The sequence below is a fragment of the Vidua chalybeata genome, chromosome 3 (assembly GCF_026979565.1).
Source record: "Vidua chalybeata isolate OUT-0048 chromosome 3, bVidCha1 merged haplotype, whole genome shotgun sequence".
NCBI lineage: Eukaryota > Metazoa > Chordata > Aves > Passeriformes > Viduidae > Vidua > Vidua chalybeata.
The window spans coordinates 104452919-104477723 of record NC_071532.1 but is presented as its reverse complement, the minus strand read 5'-3'; the positions used below and the strand labels follow the sequence as shown (position 1 = coordinate 104477723).

The following is a 24805-nucleotide window of genomic DNA, read 5'->3' as shown; positions in this document are numbered from 1 at the left end:
GGCATCAGACAAGTTCTCAAAGATGAAAAGTTATGGACACACTTACCTTTTGTCTCTTTTTTCCTATTTAAGGTTCTGGAGAAGCATCATATAACAGAAATGGATTCATCTGTGCATATGAAAATCACCTGAAGCACAGAGTCTTGACATCAGTTTTTAAGCTATCTGGCAGAAAGAGTTATGAACCTATTCCACTTACAAACTACACCTTATCACTTACAGCATCAAGTACTCTGGGTACTCAGCTTTCATTTTCCAGTGATATTGTTTCTGAAAAGATAAATAACATGAATACCAATAATGTCAAAATAGAAGGGCAGCTGGAAGTGGCTTCGGTGTTTGCAAGAAGCATTTACACTTTGTCTACCACATACAATGAAAAGCGACGGGTTTTAGAAGGAAAATCAAATCTGAAGTTGGATTCTTCTTACCTTCAGGCTACCAATCAGATATCTGGCAGATACAGTGATGGTTCATTTTCCATTACTTCAGTTTCTGATGTACAAAATGGGCTATTAAAGAACACAGCTTCACTGAAATGTGAAAACAGCCAACTGAAATTGTCATCTGAAACCAATGGGAGGTATCAACATACTGCAGGTGTCAATAAGCTTGAAATCATTTTGTCAAAGAAGATGGCAGCACTTCGATCCGAATACCAAGCCACTTACAAGCAAATCCAGTATTCTGCCGTGTTTGCAAGTTCACTCAATTCCCAGGACCTTGTTTTGAACACTGATATCTCCCTGACTGATCAGAAGAATCGAGCTGCACATAAGTCATCACTCAATGTCAATCGATATGGTCTAGCCAGCAGTGCAACCACCAACATGCAGTTCAGTCCCTTGGCAATGCAGAGTGAAATGAATGCCAAGCTCGACACTGCTGGAGGCTCCATGTCACTGTCCTCTTCTGGGCGCTATGGGAAGAACAATGCAAAATTCAATGTAGGTGGAAGAGTGAGCCTGACAGAAATAACGCTGGGCAGTGAATATCAGAGTACAGTTCTGGGTATGGACAACAAACATGTTTTAAACTTCAGAGTTAATAGAGAAGGACTCAAGTTTTCAAATAATTTGCAGGGATCATTCAAAGAGATTAAGTTGGAGTACACAAATGATTTGAATATTCCAGGCTTATCCTTAATGTTTGTTTCAAAATTAGACAACAGCTTCAGCTTTGACAAGTTCCATAAACATGTTTTTGACCTTCAACTGGAGCCTAGCTCACTAACAGCTAAACTGAGCAATAATCTTAAATACACTAAAACGGAAGTTTCCAACAAAGCAGAGCTCTTTCTCGAGCCTCTGAAAATGAACTTGGGTGGCAATGTCAGAGGAGCCCATGAAGCAGATGAAATAAGGCACACCTACACCCTTACATGTGCTGGTCTAACTGCAGACTTGAAAACAGACACCGTGGCAAACGTTCAAGGCGCAGCAGTGAGTCACAGAGTTCATCTGGATGTGGCAGGACTTTCTTCCTCAGTTACCATGAACACAAACTGTGATTCCAAACCTCTCCGTTTCAGCAATGCTGTGCGTTCCACTATGGCCCCATTTGTTATCACAGCTGATGTACACACCAATGCTAATGGAAAGCTGGTTGCTGTGGGTGAACACACAGGAGACTTGTACAGCAAATTGCTGTTTAAAGCAGAGCCTCTTGCTTTCACTTTCTCCCATGATTACAGAGGCTCTACCAGCCATAGCTTGAAGTCTAGAGGAAGGTACACTACCCTACTTGACAACAAAGTTCATATGCTTTTTACTCCATCAGAGCAGTTAAGCACTTGGAAATTGAAAAGTCAGCTAAACAATAATGTATATTCACAAGATTTCAGCGCTTACAATAATGCAGAAAAGATCGCTGTGGAACTTAATGGAAGAGCTTTAGCAGATCTCTCTGTAATGGACACATCAGTCATACTACCACTAACATCTGAAGAAGTTAATTTAATTGATGTATTGGGTCTCAGGAACAGCATATCGGAGCCTCAAGAATTCAGCATTTCTGGCTTTGTGAAGTATGACAAAAATAAAGATATGCATGTTATTAGCCTACCCTTCTTGGAAAATTTGCCAGTTTACTTTGAAAAACTCAGAGGCACCATTCTATCCACTCTGCAGGCCATACAAAGTTATCTGAAGAACATAGACATAGAAAAACACATGAAAAAATACAAGGCAACTTTGAACAAACTGCCAGAGGACATTAACGAATACATGGACAAATTAGATATCAAAGGCAAAGTTAGCAGCATGAAAAATAATTTTGTTGCCTTCACAAAGGACTACAGAATAACATCTGATGATCTCCAAATGATGCTGGAAAAAGCCCTGGACAATCTTCAACAAATACTGTCTCAGCTACAGATCTATCTGATAGAAGTTGAGCAATACATCAAAGACAGTTATGAGCAGTACGACATTAAAGCACTTATTGCACAGCTTCTTGATCAAATAGTTGAAACAATGGCAGCTCTAGATAACAAATATCAGGTAAGAACAACTGTAATCAACATCATTGAAAAATTGCGGTTTTTTTTCCAACAATATGATCTTAACAAAATCGGAAGCAGCACTTTGTCTTGGATTAAAAGTATTGATGATGAGTACGGGATTACAGCTAAAATACAGGAAAACCTAGAATTACTCAAGATTCAGATTCAGAATATTGATGTCAGAAGCATTGCGGAAAATTTGAAACGACAAATTAAAGCGTTTGATGCTAAAGAATGTTTAGAAAAATTTAAGCGATCTTTGCCAATCAAAAAAATTAATGGAATTATTGAACAAATCAAAGACTTTATTCTAAATTGGATAGAGGAATATGAATTATCTGAGAAGATCAGCGCTTTCCGTGGTCATATGCACAAATTGATTTTAAAATATGAAATTGATAAGCAGATATATTTTTTAATTGACAGAATGATAGAACTGCTTAAAACCTACAGAATAAAAGAAACTGTCCAGAAACTGACCATCTACCTGCAAAATGCTGATGTGAAGTCATGGTTTGATAAAGTTGTTACTTTTGTTGATGATGCTGTCAAGAAAGTGCAAACCTTTGATTATGAAAAGATGATAAAGCAAGTCAACAAGCTCCTTGATATGGTTATTAAAAAGCTCAAGGCTTTTGATTATGACCAATTTGTAGATGACACAAATAACAAAATTCGAGAAGTGACTCAAAAAATAAATGAGGAACTCAGAAATCTAGAACTTCCACAGAAAGCAGAAGCACTGAAACAGTATATAAAAGATTTTAGATCTGTGATTTCAAAATACATGGAACAACTAAAGGACACGAAGTTTGCTGCAGTAATTAACTGGCTCGGGGAGCTCATAGATTCAACAACATTTGCTAATCTCAAAGCCAAGGTAAATGAACATCTGGAAGACCTGCGAGAGAGGATTTCTGAAATGGATATTTCTCAGGAACTCCAGTGGTGTCTTCAGAAGATAAGCCAATTCTACAATTCTGTTGTCCTATACGTCTCTGACCAATGGAACACAGCTTCCAAAAAAATCACTGCATTGGCTGAAGAGTATGATCTAAAAAATTGGGCTGAAAATGTAAAACAGTTTGTTGAAACTGGATTTAAAGTCCCTGAAATCAGGGCAGTTATAGTCACTATACCTGCCTTTGAGGTTAGCCTCCGAAGTCTTCGGGAAGCAACATTCCGAACACCAGAATTCATTGTCCCACTGACTGATCTCCGTATCCCCTCCTATGAGATCAATATTAAGAGACTAAAGGACATGAAAATCCCAATGAAATTTACTACCCCAGAATTTAAAATTCTAAATACCTTTCAAATTCCTTCCTTCACAATTGACTTGATTGAAGTTAAGCTTCTGATTGTGAGAACAATAGACAAATTCATGTCTGCAGAATTTCAGTTCCCATCTATCGATGTCTATTTGAAAGATCTGAAGATGAGAGATATGCCTTTTTCTGACATTTCTTTCCCAGAAATACACATGCCTCAGTTTCAAATACCAGAATTATTGATTCCAAAGCTAAATCTAAATGAGCTCCGGATTCCTAACATGAAGATACCAGAGTTCCAGCTCCCACGTATCCCACATACTGTGACTGTCCCTACATTTGGCAAGTTGTCTGGTGCTTTCAGAGTCACCTCTCCATTCTTCACACTGTCTACACAAGCTGAGCTTCGTAATACCACAACATCTGCAAACAGTCCAGAATTTGTTACTTCCATTTCAGCTCAAACAACATCCAAATTAGACTTCCTAGTTTTTAGTGTTATTGCAGATTCACGTCTCCTGGCCCCTGACATGAAGCAGCTGAACCTTAAAAATGCCATGAAAGTCAACCATAGGTTCCTTAAAGTTGATCACACCAATGAAGTGGTATTTTTAGGGACCTCAGTAGAAGGTGAAGCTGAAACTAGAGCAAACTTAAATACAAAGAAAAATTCAGTAGAACTACAGAATAACTTCATAGTCAAGCTGCAAAGAAAAATTTGGATGCAGAGTGGAATTGCATATTCTCACAGACTGAATATTCCACAAGCTGATTTCTCCAGCCAGGCTGATCTGATCAATAACATGACAACAGAAGTAGAAGCAGGATACATATCATTTACCTCTGCTGGTAAAGGAAACTGGAAATGGGCTTCACCTCATTTCTCCGATGAAGGCACTCATGATTCACATGCCACTTTCAAGATTGAGGGCCCCAGTATTACATTTTCTGCCAACAACAGAATAAATGATAAGTACCTGAAAGTCAACCAAGCTATGAAATATGAATGTCATTCCTTAGTGTCTGCAGTGCTTCAGATTCAGTCTGAAGTTGAGTCACAGCGTGTGGGACGTAGCCTTCTGAATGTGCAAGGCACAGGAGAGCTTCTAGGAATGAAAGTAGAATTAACAGGGTCTCACAATGCTCGGCTCCATGGACGGATTACTGGAACTGTAAATAATGAGCTTTCCTTCTTTGCAAACCCTTCTGAAATTCGTCTTGCAACAAACAATGATGGAAATGTGAAAATCAGCTTCCCAATGAAACTAACTGGCAAAATTGACTTCCTGAATAACTATGGGTTTGCCGTCAGTTCTTCTGTACAGCAGGTCAACTGGCAAGCTACTGGCAGATTCAATCAGTACAGATATTCCCATAATATGTCTGCTGGCAGCAATGATGACAGAATTGAAGCTCATATCGAAATGAATGGAGATGCCAACCTGGACTTCCTAAACATTCCTCTAAGCATTCCTCAGATTCAGATTCCCTACACTGGAATCAGAACTCCTCAGCTGAAGGATTATTCTCTGTGGGAACAAGTAGGCCTGAAGGAATTATTGAAGACAACAAGGCAATCCTTTGATTTAAATTTTAATGCTCAGTATGAGAAAAACAAAGACATGCATGCAATCCCACTTCCTTTAGCAAAAGTGCATGAAGTACTTAATAAGAACATCCTTTTATTCAACAAGCATTTTGAGAAAGGGAGAAATGCAGCTTTAGATTTTCTTACAAAGTCATATAATGAAGCCAAAACAAAACTGGACAAATACAAAATACAAACATCACTGAACAAAATACCACGGACCCTCACAATTCCAGGATACACCATTCCAGTTGTGAATATTGAAGTTTCTCCTTTCACTGCTGAGATGCCAGCCTTTGGTTTCACGCTTCCAAAAGAAATAAGCACAAGAGGATTCACAGTCCCAATAATTGGCTTTTCAGTTCCATCTTACACACTAGTCGTACCTTCTTTTGAGCTTCCAGTCCTTCATATCCCCCAGGATCTACGCACTCTAAAGCTTCCTAGATTCAGAATCAACAGCTCAGCAAACAACATCTTAGTTCCTGCCATGGGCAACATTACTTATGACTTCTCATTCAAATCCAGTGTAATCACTTTAACTGCAAATGCTGGGCTGTTCAATCAATCAGATATTGTTGGACATCTCAGTGTCTCATCCTCTTCTGTCATTGAGGCTCTGCAATTTAAGCTGGATGGTTCAACAAGTTTGACAAGAAAAAGGGGGTTGAAGCTGGCCACAGCATTGTCACTGAGTAATAACAAATATCTAGGTGGAAACCATGATAGCACTATCACTCTCTTAAAGAGGATCATGGAAGCTTCCGTGGCAACAAATATAGAAGTTGACACACCAGTTTTAAAAATGAATTTCAGCCAAGAACTTTCTGGAAATACAAAATCTAAACCCACTCTTTCCTCAGGGATAAAATTAATGTATGATTTTAATACTCCCAAATATGGTACCAGTGCTAAGGGAGAAATTGCTCACAAATTTGCTTTAGAGACCCTTACATATTACATATCAGTAGAGTCTTCTACAACTGGGGATATTGATGGAGTATTTTACACTGGAAATGCATTTTCTGGGAGTTTAGACCATGAGGCAAATGCCTATTTAAATGCTAATGGAGCTCGATCATCCCTCAGATTCGAGGCCCACTCTAAAGCAGATGGACTCTGGATCATTGAAATCAAAGAATTACTTGCAGTTGAAGCATCTGCCCGTCGTATTTATGCAGTCTGGGAGCACAATGGGAAGAATTATGCACGATATACATCTCGTTTCACAACAACAGGGACTCAGAGATGCAAAGCAACCTTAGAGATGGCTCCTTGGGATGTAGCAGCAGAGCTTCAGATTCAAGCCATTCAGCCAAATCCCTACCTGGGCATGGCGTCAGTTAATGAGGCTGTTGTAGTGAAAATCAGTCCTGCAAACCAGAAAGCTGGCTGGAAGGGTGAAGGCCAAATTCACTCACTATCTCTCAGTCATGATATGCAGTTATCAAATGAAAACTCTGAGGCAAAATTTGTTATTTCTGCATCTTTGGAAGGATACATGGACTTCCTCAAAGTCATCAAGTGTCCCATTTCTGAGAAGAGCTTATGGGATATTTTGAAGATGGACGTCACTACCAGTGCTGACAGGAAACAGTACATGAATGGCTCGGTATCCCTCGTGTACACCAAGAGTGAGGATGGTTACTTTTTCCCCATACCTGTGAATAAGCTGACTGATGGCTTCACTGTCACTATTCCTGGGTTACACCTAAAGGCTCCAAGCCCTGTCCTCAGCACTCCAGAGTTCAGCCTTCCTTTCACCACTCTCCAAGTCCCAGCATACACCGTTGACTTGCGCAACATGAAAATTCCTCAGACACTAAGCACAATGCCATTTGATGTCCATTTACCCACACTGCCAAAACTAAGATTCCCCAAAGTGGATGTAGGAGCAAATTATATTACATTAGAAGAATATAAAATGCCATTTTTTGAGGTGACAATACCTGAATACCAAATAACTATGTCTCAATTCACTTTACCAAAGAGTGTTTCATTTGGCAGTTTCTCTGTAGATCTAGATGAAGTAGCTAATAAAATTGCAGATTTTGAAATGCCTACAATTACCATTCCTGAACAGAAAGTTGAGATCCCCCCTCTGAAAATATCCTTGCCTGCTGGAATTTACATCCCATCATTTGGTGCCTTGACTGGATCTTTCAAAGTTGTTTCCCCTTTGTACAATGTCACCTGGAGAACAGACTTGACAAATAAGAAGGACTCTTTTGAACATTCCATTGACTCTACCTGCAGCTCAACATTGCAATTCCTGGAATATGACCTGAATGGTAAGACATTAAAATTCTATATGCCATGATTTTGAGGGAAAAAATTATTGTAGACTAGGCTTTTCCAGATTTTTTTTCACCAGGGTTTTGCATATGAAAGTGTTTCTGGCTATTTAGCATTGATGTAAGATGACACTTCTTTTATCAGCAGTGGCATTTTTTCACAAATTACTATCAGAGTCCCAGTCAGTCACCCTGAATGCTAATGAGTATATATATATATATGTGTGTTATATCCATGTTGAGATATAAGGTGAATTTTAAAATTCCCCAGTCAAACAAATGTTTTCATGTCTTTTTATTTGGGACATTATGGGCATTCAGTTTCTTGAAGCATAATTTGACATATTAGTGAAATACTCCACAACTGGCCATCTAACATACAACTGGATATGTAGTTTGTATTTTTTGTTGGTAATACACACATTTGAAATTTTTTTCACAGTTGTTTCAAACTACGAATATAAAGAAGACGTGCTTGTTGTGAAGACAACTGGCAGCTTTTCACATCGTGACATGAGTGCAAACTATCAGGAGAATCTAACTATTTCAGGATTTCGGTAAAGATTTGCTCTAATAATATAATTTATAATATACATAATTGCAAATGATGTGTTGTTGCTTTGATGTCTGATGTCCCAGGGTGCTTTGCAGTAATTAGTAAGAACCTGTATGTATATCTACCTTGCCATTATTGGCTGTGTCCTTTTCCCCCTCAAGGTAACTTGAAAGCTGTTCCCTCAGGGTTTCTAGAAAACCTTTTCTCACCAGCCCCAAGTCAGAAAACCACTGAGACATAAACACAGTATTTTATAATCAAAGCAGTTCTAGATCTAACCATCAACATAGTTGGGTTTCTTCCCAGTGGATCCCTCTGTCACCACAAGCCAGTACAGAGTAATTTTTATTCACAAGTGCTCACACCAGGGATTAGACTTGGCTCTCTTACTGCCTGTTTCGATCTACAAGTGTTGTGTTGATATATCCAAGGGACAGAATCAGTGAAGGCAAATATAAATGCAGATAAACAGTATAGCCTATACTTGTGTTGGTGGAAAAATTACAGTCAGTTTGTAGAAATCTGTAAAAAGCTGACCATGGTACAGCTACAGGTTTTGTTTACCTGCCCTAATTTAATGAAAATTCATGTCAGAGCTCAATATAGTTTTATCTAAAACAGGAAAATTGGAGTGACATGAAGTTTTGAATGTGTCAGGCTAAATTCTAAGAAATGTAGATAATAAACCTGACATTTTCTTTTCATCATAAAGGCATTGTTTACTTATATATATATATATATATGAAATGATAGGTGGTACTATGTTCAGACATACAGCATTGGGCTTGTGCTTTCTGCATTACTTCATAGCTGTGTATTTACTGTGGTTGCAGAGCCCTGGAGGACACTTTATCACTAGACATCATCAGCCCAACTTTCACAGATGTTCATGTGCGTTACCAAGAGAATGAAAGGAAATCATCCGGCTCAATATCTTCACCCTCAGCTGGGACCCTTGCTTATGTCATGGAAGGGGACGATGAAACTTTCCTTGCCAGAGTTTACTACCAAACTCAGGTAAGCTTGATATGAGCAGTAAAAAGCAAAAATGTTTGATGTGGTCAGAGGAAAAGTTCCCTTTTAAATTTTGTGTGTGTTTTTATGTTGAGCTATAACGACCAAATAAAAACTATATTATTAGTAATTAAAGGTTTTATTTCCTACACTTGCCTTTCCAGTACTAAAAATAATATCTGTGTAAAGAGGTGTTTTCAACTCCTTCACACAGTTATTTTTTTCCATCTCCTATGGTCAAGAAGGCACACCCACTGAAAGGGAAGAATGTACAAAGTCAGTTTTAGATAAGCTACCCATCAGGTTTACTAGATAGCTGTCAGGCTACTTAGAATTACTACATAAGTGACCATTATAAGAATAAGGTGACTAGAAGAGTTCAGACCATCTGTGAAGTGTCTTTTTTAATCCATTCATATGTTACAATACATGCTCTTATTATTGGCATACTACAATAATTTCTGAATTAAAATCTTACCTTCCAAAACTATGTACTAATTTAGGGATCAGAAGCAAATCATAATTGACTATATATTATAAAAAAGGAAAAACTATACATGTAAATATATTCTCATTTGAGGATTTATTATGTACTCTGAGTAACTGTCTAAATTACCTCATTTATTTAAATGATTACAAAATTAAATCCTCTAATATTTTCATATGAAAAAGATGCTTTTTGAATTCACTTTAATTGATTTCAGGAGTGAGTAGAAGGCTCATTTTTCTAAGTAATTCACCTGCCTTATGAGATATGATAGGCATTTAATACAAAGAAAGGAAAAATCTTATTTGCAGTCAGATATTAAAGACCAAACTAAGTAATGTTCTAGTCTTGCGCTTTGAAGAAGCTTGAAGTAGCTTGGTACAAGATAATTTCTTCCAAAATAACTTTCAAGATGAGAGCAAACAGACAGCAAATAGACAGTGGACAAAAAAATGGAGAGTGCTTGTCTTAATAAATGATAAAATTAAAGATGCAATAATGAGAATGTTAAAATATGCTCATAAATAATATTGGAATTTTCTTACCCTGTTTTGTATTTTCAGTCTGCTCCCCAGAATGACATTGACATACTAAAAGGTGAGATATCCCTCAAAGAACCTGACCAGATTCTAATGAAATTCAACTGGAACGAGGATGCTGCCAAAGACTTGTTGTTGGGTCTGAAAGAAAGAGTGCCTAAAATGACAAATGCAGTCTATAGGTATGTTAATCGGTACCATAAGGAGCATATGGGACTGGAAATTAGTGCTGCCACCTTAAAGATGAAGAATATAATGCAGAATAATGCTGAAAAAGCATACACTTTTGCTACAAATCAAATAGATGAAATAGATGCTCAGCTTCGCACAGCGGCCAATGAGGCCTCTGACAAGTATCAGGAGCTGAAGTTCAAAGCTAAACGGCTTTATAGAAGAGCAGCAGATCAGGCTGAACAGTTTGACTATCAAAGAATAAAAGCCGAACTTTTGAATCTTTTAATTGACATAATAGAAGTGTACCACCAGAAAATAAAACACGTAATTGACTCAGCCACTGAATTCCTGAAAACCACAAAATTTCAGGTCCCTGGGTTGTCTGAAAAGTACAGTGGTACAGAAATATACCTCTTGACTACAGAGAAGGTAGCAAAAGCTGCTGATGTATGCCTTTCAAAACTTCAGGAGTACTTTGATGCCTTGATTGCAGCTATCAATGAGCTGGAAGTCAGACTTCCTGCTTCTGAAACAATTCTTAGAGGCCGTAATGTACTTGATCAAATTAAAGAAATGCTGAAAGATTTGCAGAACAAAATCAGGCAGACATTTGCTACTCTTCAGAAAGCTGACTTTGCAGGAAGGCTGAAGCAACTGAAACAAGCAGTGCAACAAGTTTTTCAGAAGGTGGAAGAAATGGTTAGAAGCTTGCAATCCAAGACTTTTGAAGACATCAAAGTTGAAACACAGCAGCTGTACAGAGATGCAATGGCTTCAGACTTTGCCCAGAAGCTGAGATCCTTGACAAAAGTTGTTAAAAAATACATTTCTCAGTTCAAAGACTTTAGCCAAAAGACATTCCAGGACCTTTCAAAAAAGCTGCACCAGCTGCTCCTCTACGTAAAGTCATTGCGGGAGGAATATTTTGATCCAACTACACTTGGATTGTCAGTGAAATACTATGAGGTGGAAGACAAAGTACTGGGATGGGTGAAGAATATCATAGATCTTCTCATAGATTGGCACAACCAGTGTGTTGGAGATCTTGCTGGCATTGCTACACGCCTGACAGACCAAGTAAGAGAATTGGTGGAAATCTACAGTCAGGAATATTATGACCTTATAACTGATATTGAAGGAAAAGGAAAACAGAAAATCATGGAACTCTCATCTGCTGCTCAGGAAAAAGTCCGATATTGGTCTGCAGCTGCTAAGAGGAAAATCGATGAACATAACAAGCAACTCAAAGAAAAACTCCGGGAGATCTATGGGCAGCTTAGTCAGTCCCAGGAAAAGCTAATCAGTGAAGCCAAAAGGTTAATTGATCTAACTATAGAAAATTACTCTGCTTTCCTGCAATACCTCTCAGAGCTTCTTCACTGGCTTGAACAAATAACAGCTGAGAGCATAAAGCCCTATGTAGCTGTTCATCAAGGAGAGCTTAGAATACAGGTGCCCATGTGACAGGCAATCCATTTACCAAATGCCCCAAAAAAGCAGACAGGCACTCAGGAATAAAGTGGAAATGACACACATACTGATTCAGCAAGATATTTAGAAAGGCTCCAAGAACTGGAAAGAAATGCAACACTTCATAATGAACAACTTGACACTGAACAAGTGAGTCCTCAGGAGATTATGGAAAATATTCAGCAGCTCATGAACACCTGAATGGGCATGTAGAAGTAACAAGTTTCTACCAAAATGTATTTAAATATAACAGCAATCAGTATTCTGGAGCTTCAGGTATATATGTTTGAATCTGAATTTGTAAATGAAAACTTGATAATCTACACTAGGTTATTTTAATAAGCTTAATAAGCCAATAAATGAGTTCTTTATTACATTTTTGTGTCATTCATTACAACTACTTTTACTTGGAGCATAAGACTTAATCCAACAATTTTCAAGGTCAATGGGAAGGAAGTCTTTTCTGTAATTTCACAATATGTTGGATCAAGTTAATAATGTGCAATGCATATTGTAAATAGTCACAAAAGCTATGGAATACATAGAATAAACAGGTTTTAAGATAAAGGTCACATTCATAAGCCAGTTGAAGGAAGACTTGGAAGCACATCTAATTCCCAGAACAGAGATACCTTCATAGATAAGTAAGGAAAAGAGCATGTATAAAAACATGAATTTAAAAAATTGCAAATTCTGAAAATGGCATCAAAAATTGAAAATTAACATAGAAATATGAAAATACATAGAAATCTGACTCCTGGAAAATTGCAGATAATAATACAAAGGGTTTTTTTAATAAAAGTTAATTTATGCCTGTGTCAGTTTTCCGACAACTATACCAAGATTTTTATATTAGTTTTCTTTCTACTGGCTAATTTATATTTCAGAAATATAGGGTTTTCTCACCTGTTTCCCCATGATATTTCTGGTTTCACTTTAAATTGTCTATGTTTTACTTATTATGAGTTTAGTCAAGTGTCAAAGTTTCATGGATATTACTGTGTATGATGGGAGCCAAAAAGTTTTCTCCTCTTAGGCAGAAGCCTAGACCATTTAAATGAATTCTCAGTTTAAAAAATGAATTTAAGATGTTGAAGAAGTTCCTCACAAAATAAGACTGTTTTTAAGTAGAAAATATGTTCAGCTGCAGTGGTGTACTATATAGACAGTCCTAGAGAAATGCATGCTCAGGCTGAAATAATGTTGCCTCCTTGAGAATAAACTTTTTCACAAACAACACTAGAAAGTTTGTGCACATGTCTGTTTTGATACAATCAGTTCACTCTGTAGTATGGTTCTTGCTTTTTCATTAATGGGAAAACAGAGAATCTGTTTTCATTCCATGGTGTGATAGAGTACATACATGAAGCAATGGAGCACCCAGATTTTGATATCCCTATTGATAGATAATATTATTACCTGAGAAACTTCACCAGTAATGATTTTTATCAGATAATGATTCTTATCAGATTCTTATCTTTAACCCAGGAATCAGAATTCACAGGCATGGTATTATACACACACCTATCTAGCTGTCAGCAAGTGGTTATCTCTTAGAAAGTAAAGTAAATCCATTTTCTCTTCAGAGCTTTCAGCCATCACAATTGCAGCAAAAATTCTCAGAATAAGAGATAGAATAGTCTCCTGTGAACTATAAAATATGTTTTGATTCTTAATAGAACTAATCTGCATATGTTGCCCTGTCCATGGGAACCAAAGGTATAAAAACCCCTGTTTACACGTTCTACTGAGCATCCCAGTAAAAAAAGTGTTGGCTGCAGAGCCCTTTCACCTTCATTCACAAGGAAACTGAAGCCTATTGGTCACCTGATCTTTATTGGATGTCAGATTGCACAATTCATTTCCCTGAATTTCACAAATGTTTAAACACAACCAGATTTCTAGGACACTGACTGATTGTTGCTTCCCTTCGTCATGACAAACAACCCTGTGAAACAAAGGACAATAGAATAAATTATAATAGTTATGGGAGAAGAGTGATTTAAAGTTTTGTTTTCTTTTGTTTTCCACCTCATGTCTACTTATTTCTGTCCATCATCCATTGTTCTTGGAAGGATTTTAAATGCTAAAAAAGGATTTACTTATAAGGAATGGGTTAATTGAATAATAAATATGCCAAATAGTATAAATACTGGCTCTCATTGGCAAGAGTGAAGCTTCCCAAGAGCAAGCACAATAGTTTGCACACTAAACTGTGGTTAGAGGTTAGAGGAGATTTCCAAGTCTCATAGCAGCATTGCCGCCAACTGGTTTACAGCTCTCAATCCTGTAATCGATGTGCCATCTTGCAGTCATCCCACAGTTGGTCTGGGGAGGACCTGGAAGCAGAACACTGCTCTCAAAATTGATCTTACTGGAACTTATCTGTTTTGTAAATCTCCACACCAGAAGGTCATCTCAAGCACCCTTTTGAAATTCGGGCAATATTTTGCCACAGGAAGAGGTTGTTTATGTTTGTGTGTGTGCATCACACAAGCACATACAACCAGGTGTCACTTTAATTTCCATTCCTTTTCCTGTTGTTTCATTGTTGTTGCTGTTTTCTTTCAGAATCTAGAAAACTTTAGTCTTATTTCCCATGTAGTAAGCCACAGAAATATAGACAAAACCACAATTATTCGAATTGTGCTGCAACTTATGAAATGTTTGCAATATAATTATTTGTAATATTATTAGTTCTATTTTGTTTTCTTTTCAGTCTAGTTTATATAACGGGAAATATTCTTTCATTAAATCAAATTGTGTGGGAGATAACAGAGAATCAGCAACTATCTAGGGCTCAGTGACACTGCTTCTTTCTTTTGTTTTTCTCTATAGTCTTCATCAGCTGAATTCTCATAAATGCCAGAGGGGTTTTTCTTTATAATTTACAGCAGGTATCAGACATAGAGCAGAACTGGTTGTAAAAGTTTAATTACGTGCAACATTTTAACAAGAAATTGAGAGAACAATATGCCCTGCTCTAAGTGATTGTAGAAATAACATTGACAAGAAACGTGTGTGTTCCTAAATGAAAAACTTTTGCAGACGTAGGACAGCAAAAATGTTCCAGAATTTTAGATTATGCAACCAACTAGAGCTGATTTTTTATTAAGTGATTTAAAAGTACATGCATAGTTTGCTGCATATCCAGAGATTCTACACACTTATCCACATCCACACACACCATCTTCCACCTCTGGCTCTAAATTGTGCTATTGATACTTTTAGAGCAACTGCCATTATGGCCTACTGATACCTTTCAAAATTTATATTAAAATATTTAGTTGTTCGGTAAGTGACACCAAAATTTGTACTACTCTTCTGCTGGCAGATTTATTGCCCAGGTGGGAAACCAGAATTTATTAAAGGCCATGCGGACAATACAGAACTGCTCGTATTCCATTTCTACACAGCCAAATCCTGGCCCAGATGAAATCAATAGCAAAATGTCTGTTGGCCTCAGCAGGAGTAGGCTTTGGCCTACTATAGTTAGGTGTATAACTTGAGAAGCACTCTGGGATCCTGTAGGACAAAGCTATATTATTATCTATTAAAATCTACACAAAAATATCATTGAAAAAACATGCAGACAAGAAAATTAATCACTAAAAAATTTGAGCCAGATCAGACTGAAGCTTGTCTGTACAACATTAACCAGAGCTTCTTTACAATTTTTTACCCAGTATTACTTAGTATCACAGAGAAAGTCTGTCAGGGCCAAGAATTCTAGGTTCTGATCCCAGGCCTTAGACATGGAAATATACACATACATCTCATCACTCTTTCCCTCGTTTCATTATCCATTCAAGGCATTAAGGGAATCTGGGGCCTTACAGAATAAAAATTTGTGTTGATGTTTGCAAGACCCAACTAGGCAAATTCTTGAGCAGCACAATCTGATTTAAAGCTTGCCTCTGTTTAGAGAAGTAGGTGGTAGAGACCTCCCAAAGTCCCATACAACTTGAGTTACTTTGTGATTCTCTTATGACTAAATTGATATGACTTTAGGTTGCCATCTCTAACTCTGTACCTACCTTTTGGTAAATGGTTTATGAGCAATTTGCTGCAGCATTATTGTAATATATCATTATACATAGACAGAAAAGTTTCATGGTATCCCTGCATGTAAACACATCCTCATTCTGATTGAAACCATGAGGCATCCTAAAATTCCCTGAAGCATTCTAGCAACTGAAGCCTTCTCAGTTGGTTCTGCATCTTTCCTCTTCTATGCTTTTCATGTGAGTACCTGTGCTGTACCAAACCATAGAGGCTTTCCCAACATGCAGGAACTGATGTTATGATTATTGCCATTCATATTCTGACAGCATGATTGTGGCAGCTGTCAGAAGAGTACCATGCATATCTTCTCAGAGTGGCTGAAGAAGGGTCCTCTGCTAAGCTGAGCATTGTCAGAGTGAGAGGATCTAGTACATGAGCAGCAGATCCATCAAAAACCTGGGGAAGTAACAAAGGTCAAATGCCTACACCATGCATTGGTTGTGAAGCATTTGCCAGGTATTTGCTGTAAGCAGAGACCTACCACAAGTTATAGCCTCATATTGATTTCCCAGCAAATGAATTCAAGGGGACATGTTTAAAACAATCTTGAATTTATGGATAAATGTATTAATCTACACTGCCTTTGGGACTCAAGGAGCAAGTTTTAGTCTCTGAACAAGCGATACAAACTAGCTCAAACATTATATAGTATATAGGAAATAGGACTTGGAACAACTCTCTGTTCAAGTGTCCAAGTTTCCTCTAAGAGTGAGCCAAAAGCCATATGCAGCATAGGTGCCTGGGGGACCTGAGACTTGGTCTGAAGCATGGAGTGAACCAGCAGAGAGATCATGAAGAATGAAAATATTCATTGCATCTTCCAGACAGATGGCATGGTTAGATACTTAGAGGAGGCCACTGGGATGAGGAAAGGTGGTCTTAATTAAGGCTATGCATGGGGAAAAGTATCAGACCTACAACTTTTTAAGTGCTGCCTGCCACTGCTATTATGCTACTGAAAGAGGCTGGTGACTCCTGGGTTTCTGGGCAATCTGGTTATTCTTACAGGGGTAATATTCTGCTCTGGTTTCTGTGCAGCTTTGACTAAGGATGGAAAGGAAACAGCCTCCATACCATACTTTTCTTTTCCCATGTTTTCCCTGCTACCACTACCTCTACAGTTAAGATCTATTCCGATGTTGGTGCCAATTAGAGGAAAATTGTTAACATACTTGTTAACTTGTTATTTTGCTGTAGTATTTTTAGTGACTACAGAACTTTATTTCTAAAAAACTTGATACTGCTTTTATTCAGAACTGTTTTCTGTAGAAAGTATTTTATGGATGTCTTTGTATTCAGCTCTACCACTGTTCTGAAAGCAGTGGTAATTGTAGTTCTCTTGGTTGGCTTCATCTGTGAAGGTTTTTGCACTGGAACCCTCAGAAATCTCTTTGGCTGCTAACATGTTATTTTTCACTAGTCTCATAAACAGCCCCACACTGTGCCAACCAGTCACTCTGAAAAGTTATTTGTTTCTTTTCTCCTAATACCTGTAATACTCTTAAGTTTTAAATCAACGGCTCTCCTGGCTGGAAGCGAAGATCCTAAGCCAGTTACAAGACTCTATTAGGCCCCTACACTAAGGCCACTAGATCAAACTTCTTCATTTAGCCAGAAACTCCCCATTTCCTAGGTATATGCAAACTCCTTTACACTTCAGAATCCCATTGAGACTGCATAATTTTATTCTGCTAAAAAGGAAGAAAAATAGAAAGGTGGTATCACTGTCTCCAAAGTTCAGCATAGGTGTTAATTTAATTTATTTCAAGATTACTAACTTTGAATGTTCTCAAAGAGAAGCTGGATAAAAAAAAAGCTCTTACCTCTGTGTTGCATGACACTTTGCACAGATATTTCCCATTTTTAGCAGGCTGTTTGTCTCTTCATAATATTCTTTCTCTGTTGTTACTGTATTTGTTTATTTAATAAGCCTTTGTTTTTCTCTATGGAAATGACTGGCTTATAACTATTTGCACACAATATGGACAGTAATGCAAAAGCATTTTATTTTAAAGCTGAAGAGCACAAAACCAGCCAAATCTAAAGGAACACACATCTCTCACACATAGCCCATATGCCAGCAGTACAAACCCCACAACATCTCTCTCTCAGACACTTCTGTCTATATGTGCAAACATCCATGCAAACACACACACGTACTATGAACATTACTGTCAAGTTAAAAGCTTAAAGCTAATCCTTAATCCTTAGGTCATCCCCTTCATTTCAGCACATCGAGTCATCCAAGCCTTCCTACATGCCTGTCAGCAGTAAGCTGATGTAACTCTTCCCACTCAGGACCCATTAATCCAGCAGTTTCACCAGTGGTGTTCCACCAGGTTCATCTTCCAAAACTTCAATTTTTGTTTAAACACAGACTCAGAAAGTTACAGTTTTGGGGTCCAGCAGGGAGGCAGCTTTCCTTTCTTTTTTTTGCATTCCATTTCAGCTGAAATGTGCTGATGAAAACATTGCACAATTTTGTAAAGTGATACAAGTTGATCTTATTCAACAATGGCCAGTTCCTCCTCCAAAAGATTTGAGCTTAAGTTTTCCAATCCTTTTAGAAACACACTTTTTTGAAGAAAAATTTTGTTGATATTTTGCTAGCCCAGTAATGGCTTGGTGACTTCTTTGTGATCATGCATATGTGTGTCATCTGCACTCTGTGTCATTCCTCTTCACGTTTCCACTGAACATCACTATCTTTTTTGTTTTTACAAATCTTCTTGATGTATATCCCATTCCTGACTTCCCTTAAAGTGTCATGCCCATTGAAGAGACAGGTTCAAGTTTTAGTAACTCACTTTCTGTATTGGGGTTTAGTTCCTAGGCCAGATTTTTATCCACTGCATCATTCATCCACCCCATTTTCTCATATATTAGTTTCCCATGAATAAAATGGGAATTATACTTCTCTTCTTTTCAATGGAATTGTCAGAATGAAACTAACTCATGACCTGGAGATAATCTGATAAGTCTCATAGTGCCGAAGACCATGAAATAGATAGACACACTGTAATGGCAACAAGAAATCAAGATACATGTGTTGACTTCTCTCTCCTATCATCATGTTTATTGTTTTAGAAACTTGGAGTTGATTGCATGTGTTAAATCACTCAGAAACACTCTAGTCCACCCCAAAACCATCATACATACCAGGCATCAAACATATAACACTCTCATACAGATAAATGATCCGAGGAATGGAGTCAACGGCTGCTAGCAGTTAATTTATATCGTGGTTTCACCATAAACTTTTAACTTTGGAAATAATCTGCCGCCCATTTCAGTTTTTGGCTGCCACATAATGCACCTTTGTGAAGTCACTTTTCTGTCTAATAGAGATATTTCTTTTTACGGGTGAACATTTGTTTAAAAATAACAAATAGTAATCTCATTTACCGTGCATAAAGAGTGTGCTACTTAACTGTATGTAACCAAGTCCTATTTTGTCTGGTTTAATGTTTAGCAAAGCATGAAAACTAGTTGATATTACAGGGAGAAGATTATTTATTTAATAAAATTACATTCCTCTTTTTTTTTTCCATTAAAAAACCAAATAATTGTAACCAGAAAAAAAAAAAGTGTTTAAAGTAGAGAAGTATAGCCTGCAAAGATTGATACTGAAAAGTCAGCACATATAAGAAAGTCTGATGCTAAGCTCAGATTCTTCTTTACCCCCACTTCTGTTCTGGGTCTGGTGTGCAGCCAGTCTGTGTTTCTGAAGTCAAGTACTCCCATAGTGATTACTGATATCCACCATAATGTAGTTAGCAGATAGCCCATTTGTTCTGCTCTGGATAAGGTTGCAAGAGAACATTTTAAGCCCACTTTGTTCCTCTGGGGAGGATAAAATTTAGGATATATATAGATATAATATGTAATGTGCAATGTCTAATATATGCATTTACATGTTATATCTACCTGTCTGTACTCTCCTTGTGACAAGAAGTTGAACAGGAGTCAGCAATACGGTCTTTTGCCCAAGAAGGCCAGCCACATACTGGGAAGTTGTAGCTAGCAGGTCTGTGAAGAGATTCTTCTCCTCTCTTTGGCATTTGTGAGCCCACATCTGGATTACTGTGTCTGGTTTGAGGATCCCCAGTGAAAGAGAACCATGGACATACCAGAGTGAGTTCAGCAGTGGCCAGCAACCTACTCAGGAGGCTGGAGTGCACAGCATGCAAACAAGTGGTAGATGGATGGGTTTGCTGAGTCTTAAGAGGAAAAGACTGAGGAGAGACACTATTTCTGTTTTCCATGACCTGTTGCATGGTTATAGAGAAGACAGAGTCAAGCTCTTCTCAGAGCAGAAAGGCAAAAAGCAATAAATAAAAGCCATATGAAGGATAAAAACACTTGCCCTGGGAATAATCAAACACTCGCACAGATCCAGGAGAGGTTGTGGAATGTTCTCCCTTGGACATGTTTAGAACTCAGATGGGAACATTCACAAACAACTTCATTTGACTTCAAAATTCAATGTAACTTCCAAGTTAGTCCGACATTGTGTAGGGTATTGGATCAGATGATCACAGGAGGTACTTTACACTCTAAGTTATTCTATTTCATGATAAGACCTAAACCCTTTTTGGGGTTTGCCTCCCAAAACCACTGAAAGACTGCAAATTCACACCCAGTGAATGACAGCAATTTCTCAAAGAAAAGCTTAATTATGAATGTCCTACACAGGAAAATCTTCCAGTGGAACTCACATTCAACCATGCAACACAAATGTGTATCAAGCATGGCTTCAGCAGTTCTTGTGCTCCCAAAGCTATCCAGTGTAATGTAAGTGAACTGTTTCCCACTACCATTTCAAGTCACAGATAATTGCCCTACACAACATTTAGTAGTCATAGAGTCCCTGCTTTGCTGCTGTTGTTTACCTTCAACACATGTAGAAATTATTTTAGTGGAAAGATGGGCCAGTAAATGTGATCTTTTGTTTTGATGTAATGCATTCCTCTTACTCATTAGATGCCTTTTGAGATTAATCTAAGAATGTTGCTCTTGCAGTCAACCAGATAACACTTCCTTTTTCTTTTGGGGAAGGGAGGGATGGGATGTCTACAATTTTTTTGGCTAGAGCAGCTCTGACACTTTATGCATTTGAGCCTTTGTTCTTAAAATAAACACATAAATTTGGCATAAAGTAAGAAGTAGTAGAATTTGTTTGTTACTAGAATTTACTTGTGATTAGAAGAACCATTAACCAGCAGCTGTTCTTATGCTCTGTGTGAGACGACCAAACTTTCCCTACATATTTTGGAGGGCAAGAATGGCATATGCTATGATGCTAAGGATCTCACAAATGTCAAGGATGCCTTTTAAATTACATTTATTGATCTGTGTTTCTCCAGCCAAAGAAGCACTGTAGGAAAACAAGGAGACCCTGATCAAGACAAAAAAGCCTATGTCCAATTATTTTTACCTCTGAGTTTGCCTTTTGCTATCAGGTTGTCGATTTTCTTGAGACGGTTTCCACTCAGAGAAATAATACACAAAAAAAGACCATTCATGCAGACATGCATATCTTCCTAAGACTGTCTGTAGCACTGCTATGTGTACACCACAGGTTGTGAACCTTTTCCAGAGAACTGTAATGTCTTCAGTCTCTTCCATTTAAAGTTTTTTATGCCCTTTTCATGCCCATTCACATACAGCCCCAGAAGTGTCTGGTAGGAAGCCATGGTGGATTTCTCCATATTTTGCCCTTCGTTGGCAAGTGGGCTTGACCTTTAAGATCATTGAGTCCAACTATTAATCTGACACTGACAAGTCCACCACTAAACATGTCCCTAAGTGCCACATCTAAATGTCTTTTCAATACCTCCAGGGCTGGTGACTCAGCCACTTCCCTGGGCAGTCTGTTCTAGGGCTTGACAACCATTTCCATGAAGAAATCCTTTCCTAGTAGCCAAACTAAATGTCCTCTGGTGCAACTTGAGGCCATTTCCCCTTGCCTTGTTATTTGGGAGAACAGACTGACCCCTTCCTGGCCACAATCTCCTTTCAGGGAGTTGCAGAGAGTAATAAGGTCTCCCCTGAGCCTCCTTTTCTCCAGGCTAAACACCACCAGCTCCCTCAGCAGATTTGTACTTCAGACCCTTTGCCACCTCCTGCACCTTTGGGATCTCCCTGTTTCAGAATATCCAATCTTCCTGCACTTCTTTGCCCTTCAGGCAGAGGCATAGTCCCAGCTGATACCATCATTGTAATGCTACCAGCACCTGACAGTTCCTCATAGCCATGCACCACCTTCATCTCTGTACCCCACCACAGTCCTCCTGGCAGATGGAAGCTCTACTCACAATAAGCTTACCTGGAACAACTAAACAGACATCAAACTAATGTCTTTAAACTAATTATCTATAAAGCTAATTTGTCTCTAACTGTAGGAGTGATTGCATATAGGGAAAATATCATAGATTTTAGGGTCCAAAACTCTTGCACAACAACAGTCAGGGAAGGACAGATTCAGGAAAAGCAGAGAAAAACACAGATTCATGAAAAGCAATGCAGCCCATGAAAGCTAAATAGTGGCTCTAGGACAGGGTCATTTTCCAAAAGGTCACTCATGATTAACAGCATCCTGTGCTGAGGAGTGAGACAGCAAAAGCACCAGTGAGAGCTCTGGCCTTATGTTGGGCTCTATAAATACATGGATTCAAGGCGTGGGGAAAGAATCTTAAACAGATCATTTCCCCATATTCAGTACATGTACAGACCTCACATCATGGCTTGACCTTCACTGGTCCTGAAACACTTGAAGTACATTACTTTTGGCAGCTCTACAGTGGGGTCAGCAGCCTCCAGCAAGAGCCAGTAACAAAGAGCTCAGGTGCAATAACATCTTAAATCACCACAGCTGCTTGTTTGGTGTGCGTGAGTCACAGGTCCAAGTGGATGAGTGTAAAAACCTAAAGGTTAAATCTATATTAGTAAACTAAATAGTGTCAGGGCCATTGAGCCATCTGGAATAATCTGATGCATCCATAATATTAAACTCTCTTAACCTCTAGCATAGGACAGCTGCCTGCATGTTGCCTGCTGGCAATGGTCCCTGGCCTGAACTAACTCACAAGCCATACCTAGGAATTTTTTGGGAGGCTGTGAGTTGATCTAGGCCAAAACCACACCAAGGTCTGTTCTAACAATTGAATAGTGTGGATAAGTAAATCCCAGTGCCTGTGCCCATGCCTTGACACTGCTTAATTTACCAGAATACGTGTACCCATAGTTTTCTGAATGTGTCACTAATCCATCTGCTGTCTCTAAGTATTTTGGTCTTTGAATTTATATATTTGAAACATATGCAGCCTGACAGTACCTCTTTACTCTACACACTCTTAATTGGTGTGTTGGCATACAGCACCCAAAATTCCCTCCATAAATATACATTTTTTGATGACTGCAAATGAATACATCTCTACTTGGAATAAAACCCTCCATGTTTGGTCAAGCCAAGCATACGTTCGGAACTGGCGCAGCCTGGACTGCACATCTGGAATGTGTGATGGTGTTAAGAGATCCTAAATACCAGAAGAGCAACAAGTTGGGCTTCTGAACACAGTACTTATATTTATTGCACTGGCTTTGATGTTCTCTGGCTGTCAAGCCTCTATTGGGCACCCCTGTGGTGCAAAGAGTCTTGGTGCTTTTTAACCCATCAAATTTTGGTCAAATTCAGCAAGGTCTCTGGTTCTGGTCCCACAAATATGTGTCAAATATGTGCTTTTTGTACAACACTACTTCTGGAATTGCCTGAAGATTTTTCCATTTACTACCAAGGGCACCACTGGTTTGAACACACTTCCTTTTCTACCCATCCCTGTCCTTTGCTATGGACAAAGGCATGGGAAATTATAACCTAGGGATAGTAAGTGCAGAAACCTGAAAATCTGCAAAACAAACCCAAAACATAACTCTCCTCCTTTAAATCATTGGCTTCTCTTCGCTTTAATCTGCTTTCCTTCCAAATAAATTATTTTTTGGAGCACTACCATGCAACATGCTTTGTTATCTTTCAGTTAGTCCATTCTTATTGCCACTCTTTGAGTAGATCTCAGTTCTTTAGATATGAAAAAAAACACCTTTCACAGAAAAGCCATGGGCCATAGATTGCTTCCCACCTCTCTGCAAGAAGGATTCGGGAGCAGGAAGTTTCTACCTTTTGTATTTTTTTTTCTCCCAGTTGTTTTGACAATGATTACTTTTAATGTGGTGTCAATAAATCCATTCAAATCTGCAGTAATGTTGGCTTGAATAAACAAGAAAAGTTTCAAAAATAATCTTTCTCCTGTATATGTTCCAATAAACGGAGTCATGTTATACTCAATAGTAATTACAAGGTGACCCTATAAATTATTGTACAGTGATTCATGTTATTCTATAGACTTTAGGTCATACACTTCATTTCAAGCTGAAAGTGCTGCAAAGGATATATTAGGCTCTAGAGGAAACAGGGAAAGAATATAGTGCACACTTCATATTGGTATCACGGGAGACCTGGCTGTGAGAAAGCACTTTCCAGCAAAATATACTGAAATTACTGCAATGAACCTGAGCTGAAGAAGCAACTGCGTGTTTCTCTACTGACTTGAGAGAGGGAGGACCTCAGCTCATCAGCAGAAGCAGTGATTGGAATTAAATCTCTGTAAATTCTTTGTCTGTTCAGCACTAGACAGAAGATTAAACACAATAACATTAGCATGGTTTTGTTTCAGAACATCATTTATGGTGATGTGACACTGTATAAGAATTGACATACTTCATTCTCTCATAAAATTTTCCTCAGTCTACCTGAAAACACTTTCTGTAGGAGGCAAATAGACCTAA

At 38.2% G+C, this 24805-nt stretch overlaps 1 protein-coding gene across 1 annotated transcript in view; it reads left to right on the top strand.

Moving 5' to 3' along the window:
- The window catches only part of APOB (apolipoprotein B), a 35522-nt gene extending 23250 nt beyond the window's left edge, over positions 1 to 12272 (top strand). Inside the window, 6 exon segments of the mRNA XM_053938624.1 lie at positions 73 to 7653; positions 8099 to 8213; positions 9046 to 9229; positions 10277 to 11887; positions 11889 to 12021; positions 12024 to 12272. Of these exon segments, the coding sequence (XP_053794599.1) occupies positions 73 to 7653; positions 8099 to 8213; positions 9046 to 9229; positions 10277 to 11887; positions 11889 to 12021; positions 12024 to 12097 (9698 nt within the window). The 3' untranslated portion in view covers positions 12098 to 12272.
- The last annotated feature ends 12533 nt before the right edge of the window (positions 12273 to 24805 follow it).